Below are 18,344 nucleotides of genomic sequence, written 5' to 3'. Positions count from 1 at the left end.
TGTGTGTGTGTGTGTGTGTGTGTGTGTGTGTGTGTGAGTGTGTGTGTATGTGTGTGTGTGTATGAGTGTGTGTGTGTATGAGTGTGTGAGTGTGCGTGAGTGTGTGTGAGTGTGTGTGAGTGAGTCTTAGATTGTACATTTTAACAGATAATGAAATAAAGTATCACATATTATAAAGATCTGTCAGGTTTTTTTAAGAGAGCAATGCTGTGACAGTTGATTGCCAGCAGTTTAATGACTAGCCAAGTTAGCTAACTTCTAAACAAAATAAATTCTTTGCAACAGTCTTGTGTGTGTGTGTGTGTGTATATGTGTGTGTGTGTGTGTGTGTGTGTATATGAGTGTGTGTGTGTATGAGTGTGTGTGAGTCTTAGATTGTACATTTTAACAGATAATGAAATAAAGTATCACATATTATAAAGATCTGTCAGGTTTTTTTAAGAGAGCAATGCTGTGACAGTTGATTGCCAGCAGTTTAATGACTAGCCAAGTTAGCTAACTTCTAAACAAAATAAATTCTTTGCAACAGTCTTGTAGCTTGATTTAAGCAGATGTATGATTGAAAACTCACCGTATAGAAGTTGGAGAAGTCCAGAAATGTGCTGGTAAGGTTTTGATGAATGAAGACACACTGAGAGTTCGACTGGCTGCTAAACCAGCTGAGGCAATCTCGGTTGTTACTCGCACAATTGGTTAAAACTAAAGCGTAACGTTGCGCACGTAAACACCACTGTCCTCGCAATGACACGAAAAGTTTGTCTAAAGTGCCAAATAAAACGATTAAGTTACGAAAATAAGTTTTGTTGGTATTTTAAACCCATTGTAGACGCTCATTTGATAGGTGGCTCTGTGCTCAACTTACTCTCTGAATTCAAAAAAGCAAGCAAACATGAGAGCCCAGCGCCGATTGGCTGAAAGTGACGAGCTCGGCGGAAGTTCTGAGGCGACGCCTCTGATTGGCTGTTGAATTCAAACGGCGATGCGCGCTGTAGAGTCGGCAGCTCTGTCCGTGAATGAATGACACACGTTTTGATTAAACGCTATGATTTTAGACACAAGATACTGATGTAAACACAATACTGCAATGCAATGAAACTTATTGGTCGTCCTTACAAACGTTACGTTAAGCATAGTTTCCATCGAAATGCAATTACTGTAGATTGCCATTAATCTAATCTAATATAGGCCTATACTTAATGGATTTTCAAGTGTAAAAGCATTAGTATATATATATATATACTAATACTATACTAATATACTAATACTATTTTTTTTTTAACAAACTATGGTTATCATGATAGATTTGATAAGGTGTGAATCAAACACACTTGTTTGGCTGCAGTTGCTTATTTGCTTTTCCATGAAAATAAAAAATATTGTAATTACAATAATTGTAATAAATACAATTGCTTTAATATAATATAAATATGGGATTTTCAAGTATAAAGGCATTAGTTATATTATATTATTTACAATTTATGCTTCTACACTTGAAACCCCCATAATAATGTATTATGGTTTTATAGTAGCAACTACTGCAGTAGGATATTTTAATAGAAACTATGATTACCATGGTAGATTATGATAAGGTGTGAATCAAACTAAATAAAGGCAATGTTTTATTGAACAAGTGAATGCATGATTAAATTATGAAATGTAGTTTCTTTCCTTTTCATTGACATCTTAAATCTGAACACTCCTGTCCTAAAGCTGTTATAAAAAATAAACCCCATCATCCTGCACTGTCCTGATGTGATGTCGCCCCATTAACTTCCTTTGAAACCGAGCAATGAGACACAGCCTGCCCTCCGCTCAGCCCCTTTCCTGCTGACTGAAGTCTCCTTCTTTCTTCCTTCTGCCCAGCCTGCATTCGTGGGGGAAAAGACTCATGATAAATAGACTGCCAGATGTCTTCAAAATCTTTAGACACCTGAAGCCAAACTGAAGGACAAAGTGAAGGCAGCTTGAGTTTTAAAATTCAGTTTCAATGCTTGTCACGTCTCTCTGGGTCTTTGTGTCCTGCTCTCTCCACTTGCTTTCCTTCTCTTCTGCTTTACTCTCCTGCCACCCCTCATGAGTCTTTGGGAATTTGAAAGACACCGTCTGTAGAACAAAGCCAAGTGAATCTTACCTGGCACTCTCTCTTTCTTTGCTGTCCTCCTTTCAGATGTGCACTTTTGTGTCACACACTCTCTTAAAGAGCTTCTAATTACAACCAAAAATAGCCTGAATCGTGGACAATATTTTTTAATGAGTCTTTGGGAATTTGAAAGACACCGTCTGTAGAACAAAGCCAAGTGAATCTTACCTGGCACTCTCTCTCAAAAAGTCTTTTGCTGTCCTCCTTTCAGATGTGCACTTTTGTGTCACACACTCTCTTAAAGAGCTTCTAATTACAACCAAAAATAGCCTGAATCGTGGACAATATTTTTTTAAAATGATATTACATTTTCATGACATTTCTAACTTTCTAACTTGTTTTTGGTTGAGATTTAATATTCTCGTATGCAAAGTCATAGACATTGTTTTGTAATGAATGTATTTCATTGTGCATTTGGAAATGCACTTATGTAGTACATATTCACATCAGCTGTGAAAAGCAAAATATTCACATATATATGAACAAAATTATGATACTACCAAGAATCACATCTGCATTCACTATCAATCTTTGTGCTTAGAAATTTACATACAAACAAAGAAACTCGGGTTGATTTTGGAAAGGAATTACACCATCTTTAAATCACAATCATAAGTGGATATTGGCGGTTATGAGACAAAACATTTGGCATTATTATACTACATTCACTGTCAATCTGTCATCCAGTTCTTCATGTCAAAGCCGGAAGGATACAGTACATCTGATTTCTGTATTCTTTTCATCACAAACTGACAACATTCATGAGCAATACTGTAAAATAACAGTGTCAGATGCTTTTACAGTACAGCTGGAATATTTATGCTACAACACTCATATTTTCTGAAATACATTTAAAAACATCTCCAGAGTGAACAGTCCACATTTTTATTACCTTTCGAGATTATTTTTTGTACAAGCGGACCATGATAGAGATGAATATATCAAGTAGAGACAAATATTTGAAGAGGATTAAAGATATTCAGCTCTACAAACAGCAGAGGAACAAAGCTTTACAGATGGCTTATACAACTTTCATGTCTGAATAGAAAAGAGAGTATAAATATTGTACATTACATTAGACAATATTAAATCTTAAAAAGTGCTGTGATCTGACCAACAGTCTCATAAGCAAACAAGCAATAAAAAAAATTAAAAAATCAAGTATATTTAAAGGGATAGTTCACCCAAAATAAAGGGAAAACAGCTTCTGGTAGCCATTGACTTTCATAGTACGAGGGGGAAAATGCCTACCAGCAATGGTCCAAATATCTTTTTTTGTGTGTTCGACAGAAGAACGAAATTCATACAGGTTTGGAACAACTTGAGGGCGAGTAAATGATAACATTTTCATTTTTGAACTATCCCTTTAAAAGCATTTCAGTGAAAGTTTCAGCAGGACAGAATGGTCTAGAGTCTCTTCCTCTCAGTGTTTTCAAATAGCATCCTTGGTGCAGATATCGGAGTCCGGTGTTCACAGAGATCCAGATACTTCTTTTCAAATACCCCTGCAATTGCTGCTAAGGCACAGCAGAGTGAAAGAACGAAGGCTGCATGCTGAATTTCTGACTCACAACTATACAGAATGTTGTTAATGTCACATCAGCGCTGGAGAAGGCCAGAAATGACTGGAATCCATTCTGATCGGTCAGTTCACTTACTCCTTCAGCAGAGCAGATGTCTGTGTAGTATTACAAAGAATAGAATATCGAGCTGTTGTCGAGTATGCTGTAACGCATGATGATATGGAAATCGAGAAGACATCACGGCACGTTCAGCATGCAAATCTGCCGTCCTGAGCGGGACGCGGCCCGGTGCTGTCGTCTGCCTCCTCTGTATCGGTGAGGGCAGCGGTGCAGAGGTCACTGAAAATATCTAAAAAGCAGAGAATGAGAAGATGAGTGACATAATATACCGTTTTTTCCATTGAGAGCAACAGGAAACTGGTGGCAAAACAAAACCAGACCTTGCAACAGCACGCGACCAGAGCAAGCACAAGATACATACAAAGAAGAAAACCGAAAAGGCACGACAAAGATGCAAACCTTCAGAGTGATTCCTGTGCTTTACGTCTTTTTAAATGGGATGAGGGCATTTTGTTCCTGCCAGTGAGCACAGGTGGAGAAGTATGAAGCGCAACATGAAAAGCATTCAAACACTACAGTATATTCAGCTTCAAACAGCTGCAGGGCTCAACAATAAGGATAAATCTATAGGATGATAAGAATGAAGCAATGCAACTATTTTTTTGTGAAAAAATAAAATATATTTTTCCTAACATTGCCTAAATTTGATACTAAAAATGAATGGCATAATCACAGGAATGTCTGTGTTTTGTAAAGAAAACTTAACTTTTTATTCTTATTACATTTACATTACATTTAGTCATTTAACAGATGCTTTTATCCAAAGCGACTTACAAATGAGGACAATAGAAGCAATCAAAACCAACAAAAGGGCAATAATATGTAAGTGCTGTGATAACTCTAAGTTAGCCTAACGCAGTACACGTAGCAAGGTATTTTATAATAAACAAAAAGAAAAACAAGTAGATAGAATAAAAAAGAATAGGGAACGCTAGTGTTAGAGTGCTTTTTTTAAATAAAAATAAAAATATATTTAAATATTTTTTTCCTGCCACACATACATAACATAATATAATATTATATATGATAATATATGATAATGTGTGTTTGTGTGGCAGAAAAAAACATCAGCTAATTTATATATATATATATATACACTGTATATACATATTACATTAAAAAAAATTATGTATGTGTGTGTGTAAGAATATTATCACCATATATACTGTACATTGCACTACTGTTCTACTTGCACTACTTGCATTTCTAAATAAGATTTGACATTTCTATTCATCAATGAAACCTGAAAAAAAAATCATGTGACACTGAAGACTGGAATAATGGCAGCTGAAAATTAAGCTTTGGCATCACAAGAATAAATTACATTTTAAAATATATTTAAATTGAAATACTACAAATTAAATGAGCTGTTTTCTCAGTATTACTGTTTGTACTATATGTTTACTGTATCAAACTCACCAGACCTGAATTGTATTGTCAAGAGGAAAATGAGAAACAAGATACCAAAAAATGCAGATGAGCTGAAGGCCACTGTCAAAGAAACCTGGGCTTCCATACCACCTCAGCAGTGCCACAAACTGATCACCTCCATGCCACGCTGAATTGAGGCAGTAATTAAAGCAAAAGGAGCCCCTACCAAGTATTGAGTACATGTACAGTAAATGAACATACTTTCCAGAAGGCCAACAATTCACTAAAAATGTTTTTTTATTGGTCTTATGAAGTATTCTAATTTGTTGAGATAGTGAATTGGTGGGTTTTTGTTAAATGTGAGCCAAAATCATCACAATTAAAACAACCAAAGACTTAAACTACTTCAGTCTGTGTGCATTGAATGTATTTAATACACAAGTTTCACAATTTGAGTTGAATTACTGAAATAAATGAACTTTTCCATGATATTCTAATTTATTGAGATGCACCTGTATATCTGTTGGAGTCAGTGAAGTAAGCTGGACAAAAATCCTTATAGTTGAGTCCAGAGCCGCCTCTGCTCTTAGTCAAAGCTTTAAATGAATAAGCAGCACCTTGTTATTATAGGAAAGCAAGAGTTTGAGAAAACCATACAAACAAGCCCAAAAGTGAGCACGCCAAGATTTCAAGGAATGAAGTGCATGCCTGTGGAGGTGATGTCATGCACACCTCTTAAAAAAAAAAAAGCAGACAGGTGCCTCCGTCAGTCTCGCCGTCCACTGACCTAGATCTTAAATTACAGCCGCTTTGTGTCACGACAGTGTCTTGTGTGCATTCACATGTAAGGTATGTGTTTGATTGAGAACGGACTGAGTGACATCAGAGGTCAAAGTACATTATTTAACGCAGGGATAGGCAATGTGGGTCCTGAAGTGCTGCTGTCCTGCAGAGTTCAGGAGTGTTTGATTAGGGCTGGAGATAAACTCTACAGGACGACGCTGCCTATCCCTGGACTAATGCATCGCCATAAAAGATGTAATCCACATACTGTACAGCAGCTAGCAGTGTATGTGTCGAATAGCTATGAATGAATTTTATGGCGACCATCAGTCTGGACTAAGTGATGTCAGTCATGCCTTTCTGCTGCTCGTCCTGGGATTGGTGTGCGGTACCAGAGTTACTGTAAAGGTCTACTCCCTCTGCTGTGGACTGCAGGACAGTGGGTGGCACCAGTCCTGTCTTCTGAGTTTTAAGGTTCTTGACTAGCCTAGAACATGAGAGACAGTGTTCATCTTCAACGGCAGCATGAACTTACAGCTTTGTGCTAGAAAACCTGGAGCTCAAGGGTTCAATATGATTAACTGACTGCTTAGAATTATCATTCAGACAGCAAAAAAGGTTGGATGGACCTGTTATATATGGTGGCCTGCAACACAAAACAATGTACCAAACAAAAAAGATCAAAACACAACAGAATTAAGCTGCAACAGCAGAAAAGCAGCCAACCACAAAGAACAGTCGATATGGAATTGGGACGATAATACTACATATATAATAATCCATTTCTGATCCACATGTGTTTCTAGTGGGACAGTGTATTGCAATGCACAAACTAATCTATAAACTTAAGTCTATAACATTGATTTTACATGGTCTGAAAAATCTTGATTTTCTGGGTTGACACTGCCCTCTTGTGGTCAGGAGCATTTTCGTTGTTTTGTTGCTTAATTCGGTTGTATTTTAAGTCTGTTCTGTAAAAACTATTTTGTGCACCATAGCCCACCATAGTTACAGGTTTAACTACATTAATTCAATTAGATTTGATTCACTTTTTATGGAGCCCCTAAAGGGACAAATACAAAATGAGATGGGAGGAAAAATTATATTTCAATGCTTTTGCAAAACTTTCCCATTGCATTTACATAGCTTTCTTGCTAGGCTTTGTTTTCTCACAAAATGTTTGTGTTCCCCGAGAAACAGCATACACTTGCAAATCTTGAGTTTTCTTGCAAAAGTTTTGTTTTCTTGAGATACACTGGATTTGTTAACACATTTTATGTATTCGCTTGCATAAACTTTTGCATTTGCTTGCACAACTTTCACATTTTCTAGTAAAACATTTGCATTTCCCCTACAAACTATGTTTTGCAAGCAAATGCAAAACTGGTGATGGAAACAATCTGAAGTCTATATTTCGATGCTTATGTGAGTGAAGACAATGTTTATTGGAGGAACACAATACTTTTGCAAGCAAACACAAAGGTTTTTTGTTCAAATGCTAATTTTCTCAGGGGAACACAAACATTTTGTGAGCAAACGCAAAAGCAATGAAATATATTTTTTCTCCCATCAACATGTCCCATTATAGAGGCTCAGCAACTTTTACCTCAAGTGAGGAAATGTACAATACAAGTGATAATATTGTAAGGAGTCAATGATAATTAAATTATCGGCTTTGATAACTACATGCTGTTTTTTTGAAATGGTAAATTACCTTTAGGGGTTAATCATAAAATAGCTTGCCAATTAAAATAATTGCAGATTTATTCACTGATTTATGAGACCGGATCTGAATAGTGTTCCAGGACAAACACTTTGATTGTTAATACAAAAACATGTCCTTCTTGGGTTAAGCAGTAGTGCACTGTTAAAGTTGAACAAGTTTTTGTAGGGTACAAGTTTGGGATTTATTGATATATTGGCGATCAGTATCAATGCAGAAAAAACAGCACAACCACAACAAGTTTCTTTGACTGTTTATGTATCGCATACACTCCTGACACAACTGAGCAAACTCTAAAGCATCCTGTGGCTGAAGATGTGAAGCCAGCTACTTAAACTTTAGCTCGACTCTGCACAATGTCAAAACATCCATGAAAGCCTGAAAACTTCTTATGAAGGGTTTGAGGGGGTTGATTGGTGAGCAAAGAAAACTTTGAAACACTTTACAAAGCAGAAGCTCAAGCACTGAAAATGACTGGAGACAGTTTTCAAGATTAAATATGTATGAGATACTTCAGAATACTGCTGGCTTTTTCATTTCATTTTAGAAATGCTACTAAGTGCAGGTTAGGTGGTATTCAAAAGGGGTGCATTAGACCCCTGTGAAACCTCTCTTCCATCTTGGATTTTGGAGACAAGGGTAAAATGATAAATAATGATGAAGAAAACAAAAATAAAACACATGTGCCAAGTTCCGAGAAATGCACTTAGAAATGGTTGCAATTTAACAACTCTGAAAATGTCAAGTAGCGTAATAACATTGTCATTACACCTTAATCGTCTTAATCATCCTTTACACATTTTTTTAAATAGATTTTTCAAGATTAAAAAATATTTTAAACAAATATCATTAATTACATTTTCTGGGGAGTCTCACCACATGAACAACCCTGTCTTGTCATAAAAAGCGCAAATTATTTCTTAAGGGATTTTAGATGGTCTACAGGGGTGGCTGTGATATCATTTCCTGTTTTATGTTTTTTTTTTCACGTTTCTGCATGTTGGTTGCAATTCACACCTTTTTTGGGTTTTTCAAATATTAATAAGCAGTGAAGCAGTTTTGGTATTTATTTCTGAGAAGTAATAAAACATTATGCCCAACTACTATATAGTTTCCTTTTCAAGAAAATCATTCATTCAATACACCTTTTTTTCTTCATTATGACATCAGGACAGGTCTATCACCCTGACAAAAATAAATGTTAATACAGAAATTAAAAACAGACTCCTTATAAAAGAGGTGAATTCAATCAATTACCTTTTAATGTATTTTTTGTAAAACAAAAAACAAACAAAAAAAATCATGCCACTAACCCAATTTCTAAGTTTTCAAGAAAATCATTCATTCAATACACCTTTTTTTCTTCATTATGACATCAGGACAGGTCTATCACCCTGACAAAAATAAATGTTAATACAGAAATTAAAAACAGACTCCTTATAAAAGAGGTGAATTCAATTAATTACCTTTTAATGTATTTTTTGTAAAACAAAAAACAAACAAAAAAAATCATGCCACTAACCCAATTTCTAAATTGTCCAATAAACCATCTTTCTAATCTAGAGAATGTCTTGTTTGAAAAAAATCTGGAAAATTACTGATTCTTTCTGATCAAGCTTTATATGAGACTCATATTTAGAATTTCTGGGGTTTTAAAGCAAAAACTTAAAATAATGTAATAAGAGAGCCAACAATATCATTAGTTTCATTAGTGACAAGTCTTCAGTGACTTGCAGCCCTCTGACTCCAGCATGCAGGAATATATCTGTGATACGATTCCAAATTTTGGGGGGCTTGTTGACATGGGGGCCCCCCCACACCGGCACCCCTGGCTACAACTGCCCCTGATGGTGACTGTATTCATTACTCACCAGTGGCCATTCTCCGACTCTTCTAGGAACTGTACTAAATCTCCCGCCTCGACGGAAAGATCCTGGGCGGTACCTGACTCGTACGTCAGCTGCACTTGATAGCGATCATTATCCCCCTTAAGAGAAAGAAAAAAGTCCATGATTTATTTCAGGGTCATGGCACCAGTTATTATTATTACTTTTTTTTTGGAACTGGAAAGCAATGGGTAGGAAAGTTAGATTCATGTGTGCAGGGACACCAGCAGGATTTCTTCCAAGGGTACGCACAGAGTTTTTGTTTTTTCTTTTTTTGGGGGGGGGGGATTTTTTCCCCTTCTCACCAAAAAGGTTTATACTACTGTTTCAGCTATTAAAATCGTTCAGTTTTGTATTTAATGGAAAAGTGATTATATTTTGTTTTTTTTATAATGTTAAAAACATTTGGAGCAGTTTTTGTTTTATTAAATGCAAGTTTTTTTTTGTTTGTTTTTTAAAGTAAGACAGTGAGTTGATCATAGCCTGTGTTTGATCAGTTTAGCCTTCTTAAATCAACACGACTTGCCTAAAATAAAATCTATATATAAAACAGTTCAAGCATATCACAATGTTAGTTTAAATGTTTAACCTATATAAATGTGCGCTGTTAGACGCATATCCAATCGTTTGTGCGGAGAGTGGAAGCTAAAGCGCGCTCTGCAGGACATGGAGGCTCCAGCGCGATCACTTGCATTAATTTCTAACAGTGGAAACAACTTAAAATACGCAGTCATTTTTGCTCATAAAGGTAAGAGTAATAAATCATTCTAAACTGTAAAGGGTCTAGTTTTATTTGTGTGCACTCACAATATCAATAAAACGTTGTGCTTTTATAAAATAAAGAAAACAAACGCTTTCTGCCGTCTCGGTCTTGAACAGGAGCGCTTCACAATGATGAATTGCCTCACAGACATGATAAAAATATATAGAAAGCTTTAAATTACTACTTTAAAACGAAATAATTCAAATCAAAAATAGAAACTCTTTGATTATGTAATCCCTAAAGATGCATTTCTCCCTAAAGGCACTTCCAATGAGGAGATGGCGAGTCATTTTTTTCATCACCATTAGATGGATGTCTAAAATCTAAAAATAAGTAAAAGCCTAAAACAGACCCGATTATAATTTGCGTTTTATTTTATCATTCTGTACAATAAAAAAAAAACAAATTATAATGGCATATATGTAAAACTTTGTCCTATAATTGTATAGCTGCTCATATTTTCAGATTTTTACGTTGCTCTGTTCTGAATACCTTAAAATGTAAAGGATTTGCTGCAACGCAATTTTGTCTGATATGTGAATTATTTATTAGCCTATTTTTTTTTTATCCATGCAGCAAATGCTTTAAAAACAGCTTTAAAAATTACTTTATTGCATTCCAGACGCTTTTAAAGTACTTTTCACTATAAATTTTATGGGTAGCTTGAATGTAAAACATTCAGGAATTCGTTGTATTCCCATTTGTGAAATAGCCTACAAATTAATTGCTGTAGCTAACCCGATCTCATGAAAGTGCATATAGCACGATTTTCTACTTCTATTTGGCGTAGCCTAATATTTCTATGCAGAAATTGACTTTGGCATGCAAAAGACTGATAAATTCATAATTAATGGCATGGCTGGTTCAGTCGACAGAAATACAGGCCTATAATAAATGCTGAAATGTTTGCAGGGCAAATCTCAGGTCAGTCTGAGCGCTCATTGTACTCACAGTACGTACAGCTGTACAACTGCAGGCTCTACTGCAGGCTCTACTGCATGTGTGGGTGTGTGTGTGTGTGTGTGTGTGTGTGTGTGTGTGTGTGTGTGTGTGTGTGTTTAGTCAATAGAAATCTTATCTGTTGTGTATTCAAGGATGCCCTCTGGTGGTAGGAATCATGTATGTGATGTTTAATTCCCCAGTCTGGCCACTTCTAAAGAGGTTCTGACAGACTTTGAGCTGTGTAGCTGTTATTAAGCCTCCGTACTGAAGCAGATCTCCTCTCCTCATGCATCAAGCAGAAGGATTAAACAAAGAAACTCCTCTGGGTGCTTAATAGCCCAAGATAATCTGACTTCCTTTCTGCGTTAATTGTGAAACATGCTAGACCCTGTCTTTTATCTGAGCTCCCTTAAAATTCTGCCAAATCTCTCAGTGTTAGTTTCTCACCTGAAAGGGACATATTAATCAAAAGTGAAAATTGTGTCATCATTTATTCAACCTCATGTGGTTCCAAACCTCTTCTTTCTCTCTTTCTTCTGTGGTTGATATTTTGAAAACTAATATATTTTGAAAGAGGTTCAAACAACATTGGACCGTTCAAAATTGTGCTAAATATTTTAACAAATCGTTTAAACTGTAACATTTCAAACTATTGGTATTCTTGAAAAATCTTCGTAAAAGAAAACTTAATTGCCTATGAAAATATTTCATGTGTGTGAAAAATAAATAATTAAAAATATTTTTAAAATACATATTAAATAAAATGTAAAACAAAAAGGGTAACATTAAATTTTTTAAATGTAAAGGTATAAATAATAATCAGAATTATTATTTAGCATTCCATGGAAGAAAGAAAGACATAGTTTGGGATGACATGAGAGTGTAAATAACGACAGGATTCTCATTTCGGGGTGAACTATCCCTTTAAGGAATATTTGACTTTTTTTGTCCCTCAATACAAATATGCAAAGAAACGAATGAGATATGCTGACAGAAAGTAAATGAAGATGTTGTAGAGCCAGACACACACGTTTTTGTTTTGTCCTTCATCCTCTCCATCTGAGGAAATGGAGAGTTCTTCTGCACTTGATGGAATGGTCTCAAAATCCTCAGCGTCCATTGATGGCAGACGCCGATCTCATGAAAGTGCATATAGCACGATTTTCTACTTCTATTTGGCGTAGCCTAATATTTCTATGCAGAAATTGACTTTGGCATGCAAAAGACTGATAAATTCATAATTAATGGCATGGCTGGTTCAGTCGACAGAAATACAGGCCTATAATAAATGCTGAAATGTTTGCAGGGCAAATCTCAGGTCAGTCTGAGCGCTCATTGTACTCACAGTACGTACAGCTGTACAACTGCAGGCTCTACTGCAGGCTCTACTGCATGTGTGGGTGTGTGTGTGTGTGTGTGTGTGTGTGTGTGTGTGTGTGTGTGTGTGTGTTTAGTCAATAGAAATCTTATCTGTTGTGTATTCAAGGATGCCCTCTGGTGGTAGGAATCATGTATGTGATGTTTAATTCCCCAGTCTGGCCACTTCTAAAGAGGTTCTGACAGACTTTGAGCTGTGTAGCTGTTATTAAGCCTCCGTACTGAAGCAGATCTCCTCTCCTCATGCATCAAGCAGAAGGATTAAACAAAGAAACTCCTCTGGGTGCTTAATAGCCCAAGATAATCTGACTTCCTTTCTGCGTTAATTGTGAAACATGCTAGACCCTGTCTTTTATCTGAGCTCCCTTAAAATTCTGCCAAATCTCTCAGTGTTAGTTTCTCACCTGAAAGGGACATATTAATCAAAAGTGAAAATTGTGTCATCATTTATTCAACCTCATGTGGTTCCAAACCTCTTCTTTCTCTCTTTCTTCTGTGGTTGATATTTTGAAAACTAATATATTTTGAAAGAGGTTCAAACAACATTGGACCGTTCAAAATTGTGCTAAATATTTTAACAAATCGTTTAAACTGTAACATTTCAAACTATTGGTATTCTTGAAAAATCTTCGTAAAAGAAAACTTAATTGCCTATGAAAATATTTCATGTGTGTGAAAAATAAATAATTAAAAATATTTTTAAAATACATATTAAATAAAATGTAAAACAAAAAGGGTAACATTAAATTTTTTAAATGTAAAGGTATAAATAATAATCAGAATTATTATTTAGCATTCCATGGAAGAAAGAAAGACATAGTTTGGGATGACATGAGAGTGTAAATAACGACAGGATTCTCATTTCGGGGTGAACTATCCCTTTAAGGAATATTTGACTTTTTTTGTCCCTCAATACAAATATGCAAAGAAACGAATGAGATATGCTGACAGAAAGTAAATGAAGATGTTGTAGAGCCAGACACACACGTTTTTGTTTTGTCCTTCATCCTCTCCATCTGAGGAAATGGAGAGTTCTTCTGCACTTGATGGAATGGTCTCAAAATCCTCAGCGTCCATTGATGGCAGACGCCGTTGACTCCATCCTGGAAAACAGTACACACGAGCTAGCATCATTCACCAAAAACCTTATGAGCGACGATGCTCATGGAATAGTCTAGTGCTCCTTTGTCAGAAAAATCTTCTGCGAAAGGAAGACAAGATTTTGAAGCAGTCAATGTAAATAACTCTGACGGATTCTGTCACCGTCAGGCATCGAATGAGGAATGAAAATAGATGAAAACACCCGAGAGAACCCAATATGATTGGCATATCACTGCCTCTTTTCACATGATTACCTGGTTGAGACGCAGACCTCGGCACAGCGGGCTTGGTACCGGCACTACCTTTACTTTTGCTCTCAGCGGGAAGTGCACCTCGCATGGTGTCTGTGAGGAAATTCACTGTCTTATCAAACATGACCTCTTTAGTGCTAGCAGTGCAGGTGAAACGGAACCTCACATTAGCATGCATGAATCAGTAACAGTCAACTGCCAAAAAAAAGGGAAAATGACCACAGAAAGTCACTCGCATCAACAGAAAACTACACACAATCTTATCTGAACAAGAGAGAGCATGATAAAACAACGCACAGCTCAAATTCAGAAGGCAGAGAGGGGAAGGAAATATGATAGATTTGGAGGATGATACACGTTTGCTATGAACTGAAACCCACCAAAACAACACCGCAGCGCAAGCAACACATTCCGAAATCAGAACAGATAGACAAAACAAGCATCAAATGAATTCTGGTAGCCTGATGGTTAAGATCAATGCAGGCTCAACTAAACACGAGGCTTTTTCGAAATTCTTGGTATAGTCTTGGTAGCATCTGTTAGAACGGGTTGGAAATTACAAATCAGTAATATATGGCCATGTATGCCAATTTATTATAATAAGTATATACTATAATAATTATAATAACTGTAGAATTTAAATCTATTTTAATTTATCTAATGCAGTTTTCTTCATTGAAAGAAAAAATTAAAATATTTTAAAAGTAAAAATAAATTAATGTAAAAAATGCATCTAAAATGTGCTTAAAAGTATTTATGAAAATAATTTTGAATAATAATAACAACAATATCAATGATCGTTTTTGTGTTGAGCACTGATATGGATATAAACAATTAAATAAGGAAAAGTAATATTTACATAATAATTTCAGAAATAAATATTAATAAATGTGAAAATATACTTTTAAATTAATAACAACAACGCTAATAGCAACAACAACAATAATACAATTTATAAAAAGATAAACACTCTCACTAAAAAAATGCAAGTAAAAATTGTAATATTACATTTTTCATAATAATTGTTTTAACTTTATATTTTGTGTTGAGACCTGGCAATGGATAAAAAATAATAAAAATATTTATTATTAATAAGTAATATTAGTAATATATTTTTACAAGCTAAATAAATGCATGTAAAAATAAATATTAATTTATTATTAATAAAATAATACAAATTAATTTTGTAAGATCACAAACTTGCATGGTACCCTTAACTCCAAATTGTTCCAGAAAATTTGTCCTAGCAAACAGTGTCCAGTCGCTTTGAATAAAAACCATCTGGCCACTTACTATAAACAATAAATGAATAAAAACAAACCCACAAACATCTAGCATTATGTTAAACATGCAACATGCTGTGCAGTCCATGTGGTACCTTCATAGCCAAATGGTGTAGGGTCGCTCTTGACCTGATGCCTCTTGCTCTTAAGGCTAGAGGAGAGAGGAACTAAGCACAAACATGCGTTCCTGTTAGAAAAGAAGTCCAGCTCATCTATCACAATCTCTCAACCGATCCATCAAAGATTAATTATCACAATAATCAATCATTATTCCTCTGCAGTTGCAACGCTTTCATTACAATAAAAGAGAATAATGGGGCGACGAGAAACAAGGCTCATGTTCATCTAAATTCTCCTTCACATTACCAGAGCTGCGCAGCGGGGCTACACTGCTAAATGTCACAACACATCCCAAATGTCAGCTTATCAAGAGTCAGTATTTATTATTCATTGCAGCTGTCCCTTCATGTTTTTAGGGGATTAATTTGCTGTGAAGTGCACAGTTTGATTCTATGCATTTCAAACATTTCATACGAGCTGTAATGAAGAAGCTTGAGATGTCAAAGGTTCATAGTAAAATATGAAAAAATTGAACAATGCCAGTCTCTGAGTAAAAAGCCCACTGGACTTTCAGGGTGGGCCAGAGAGTTGGGACATCAGGTTGCCAGAGTGCTCAGCTTTTGAATAAGCGGGACAGGCACACCCAGTCCCCTGTAGAGCAGGACATATAGTATCGGTAGTATCGATAGAGCCCAATACTGACTAAATTTGGAGTGACAGACGGCTACTTCTGAATGTCTGAAAGAACAAAATATATACATTACAAAAACACATACTATGCAAATAAAACAAACAGTGCTTTATTTTTCAGGTACAGTATTTAGCAGTAATATTAAATATTAAAATAAAACACTATATACACTATATACATCACTTATATTTTTTAAGCAACAGTATTAAACTTCATCAGTCATGAGCAGTGAGTGATTTTCTCTGGGGGTTTTTTATTAATATTAGAGGGATAGTTTACCCAAAAATGAAAAATCTGTCATCTGTCTGTCAATTCTGTCATAGTGTTTTATATTTTTATTTTATCATTTACTCACTCTCAAGTTGTTTTAAACCTGAATTAGTTTATTTATTCTGTTGAACATAAAAATTATTTTGAAGAATGTGGGTAACCAAACAGTTGTTGGTCCAGAGTGACTTCCATAGTATTTGTTTCCTACTTTTGGGTTTGATTATCCACATTCTTCAAAATATCTTCTTTTGTGTTCAGCATATATGTTGCACTGTACAGCCCTGTATATATATTATATTATATTATATTATATTATATATATATATAAACTGACCAGAACTTGTCTCTGTAACACATATTGCAGTGCACATGTCATCTGTGGCTCATGACTCAGTCACATGATGCTGTGATGTTCTACTGCCTGTGTAAAACCACCAAAGCCCTGTGATCTGGATCTCCTCTTATAACACAGTTATTGACCCTACCAATGTGGGCAGAAAGAGAGCATTGAATGAATCTCACCCCCTTCTGCAGTCTTTTTCTGAGCAGATCGGATCCTCCAGGCTTATTACCCAAGTGAGGGTATTTGGACTTCAGTTTGGCTTCCTCCAGTTTCTCTGGACAGATCTTATTCTCCTCATCCTGAGAGAAAACACACATCAATCACATAAATGAATGCGACAATTTTGAGCCATACTGGCACCATTTAATTAAAAAAATATCTCAGAGTCTAACAAAAGAAGATTTCCCAAGCAAAATTCTAAAATGACAAACCAGAGATGGTCTTAGAGAAAGAGATGGTATGGAGAAAGCAGGGTCTGAATTTCGTTTTGGAAAATGGGGAGGAATTCCCCCTTTAGGTGGCTCTTATGGGGGGGATTTTTTTTTTGAGGGCGAGTTAGAGTATTTTTGTAGACATATATTTAACCTACAATCATCCAACCTAAATGTTTTGTCACCCAGTGTATTTGTGTTTTACAATTTATAATGTTGTTGATTCATATTTATATTGTGAGAAAGATACTTAAAAAGAACTTTGATTTCAAACTCTGAATTGAATTTATTTGAACTAAAAAAGACAAGCAAACAGTCAGAAATAAAATAAGAATTAATAAATGACAACCAAAGGCACAAACAAATACATTAACAAGATATAACTAAAATTCGTTTTTCAGGTAGGTATAACAGTGATATTCAGGTACAGAAATATCACAGAAACAGAATAATCTATTTAACTTTTAAATAACACTGGTTAGTCTTCAATGTATAAATAAACATTAATGACAGACAGCAGCAGGTTTATTTAGGTTGCTGTCTCTTTAAGACTGCACGGATCTGTTACACATAAGTTTTGTTTCTCAATTGTTTGCATTCACTTAATATCCTATATACGACAATGTTTTATATAAATCGACTGTTTACGTGAATACTCATCAAGACGGGCATTTTGACATAATTTTGTAAGTATTTGGCTGTTTACGAGCAATAGGCGCAACACAACTTCATTCTGTAGTCGCGCGCTCTCAGATGCGGCTCTATGTACGTGTGCTTTGGGTGTGAGCTCTCAGAAAGTGGTCTCACAGAGAGCGTGCAAGTACTGAATTGATCACTTGAATGTTTAAAATTGTAAGACTCAAAAGCATGTGCAAATGATACATTCTGTCATCTGTCCCGAGCGTCTTTCACGCTCAAATATTTGTGGGAATTTCCCGCATTACAAGCGCGAAAACTGTGGGAATCAGTAGAATTGTACGCAATCCCGCGCCGAAATTCAAGCCCACATATATATATATGGTCACAGTATCGACCTTGTTTTCTGTGTTTCCCTGTTCTCCCACCTTGCTTTTGGTCATTGACCTAGTTTCTGTGTCCCCTTGATTTCATTAGTTAGTTCACCTGTGTCTTGTTAATCATCCTCATTTGGTCAGTGTACTTTAGTTTCCCTTTCAGTTCAGTTTGTAGTCAGCTATTGTCGTTTTGTTTCCCTGTGTGTCTATTGAATCTTCATCATCTTGGATTATTATTAAATGCTTATTGAATCATCTTTGTCTCTGTGCTCC

General features: G+C 35.6%; 2 protein-coding genes across 2 annotated transcripts in view; both read right to left on the bottom strand.

Annotated features, from left to right (window-relative positions):
• ect2 (epithelial cell transforming 2) overlaps positions 1-852 on the bottom strand; it is a 31,460-nt gene extending 30,608 nt beyond the window's left edge. The window contains exon 1 of the mRNA XM_016250084.1: positions 572-852. The gene's annotated coding sequence lies outside the window, so the exon portion shown is untranslated. The remainder of the gene's footprint in view (positions 1-571) is intronic.
• A 2,469-nt stretch (positions 853-3,321) lies between these two features.
• mcf2l2 (MCF.2 cell line derived transforming sequence-like 2) overlaps positions 3,322-18,344 on the bottom strand; it is an 87,758-nt gene continuing 72,735 nt past the window's right edge. The window contains exons 29-34 of the mRNA XM_016248699.1: positions 15,336-15,430; positions 13,984-14,107; positions 13,616-13,731; positions 9,532-9,647; positions 6,330-6,424; positions 3,322-4,012 (exon numbers count right to left, since the gene is read on the bottom strand). Coding sequence (XP_016104185.1) covers positions 3,912-4,012; positions 6,330-6,424; positions 9,532-9,647; positions 13,616-13,731; positions 13,984-14,107; positions 15,336-15,430 — 647 coding nt within the window. The 3' untranslated portion in view covers positions 3,322-3,911. The remainder of the gene's footprint in view (positions 4,013-6,329; positions 6,425-9,531; positions 9,648-13,615; positions 13,732-13,983; positions 14,108-15,335; positions 15,431-18,344) is intronic.

Source organism: Sinocyclocheilus grahami, unplaced genomic scaffold, assembly GCF_001515645.1.
Source record: "Sinocyclocheilus grahami isolate Dianchi unplaced genomic scaffold, SAMN03320097.WGS_v1.1 scaffold25.1, whole genome shotgun sequence".
Lineage (NCBI taxonomy): Eukaryota > Metazoa > Chordata > Actinopteri > Cypriniformes > Cyprinidae > Sinocyclocheilus > Sinocyclocheilus grahami.
This window is presented reverse-complemented; position numbering and strand designations above follow the sequence as displayed.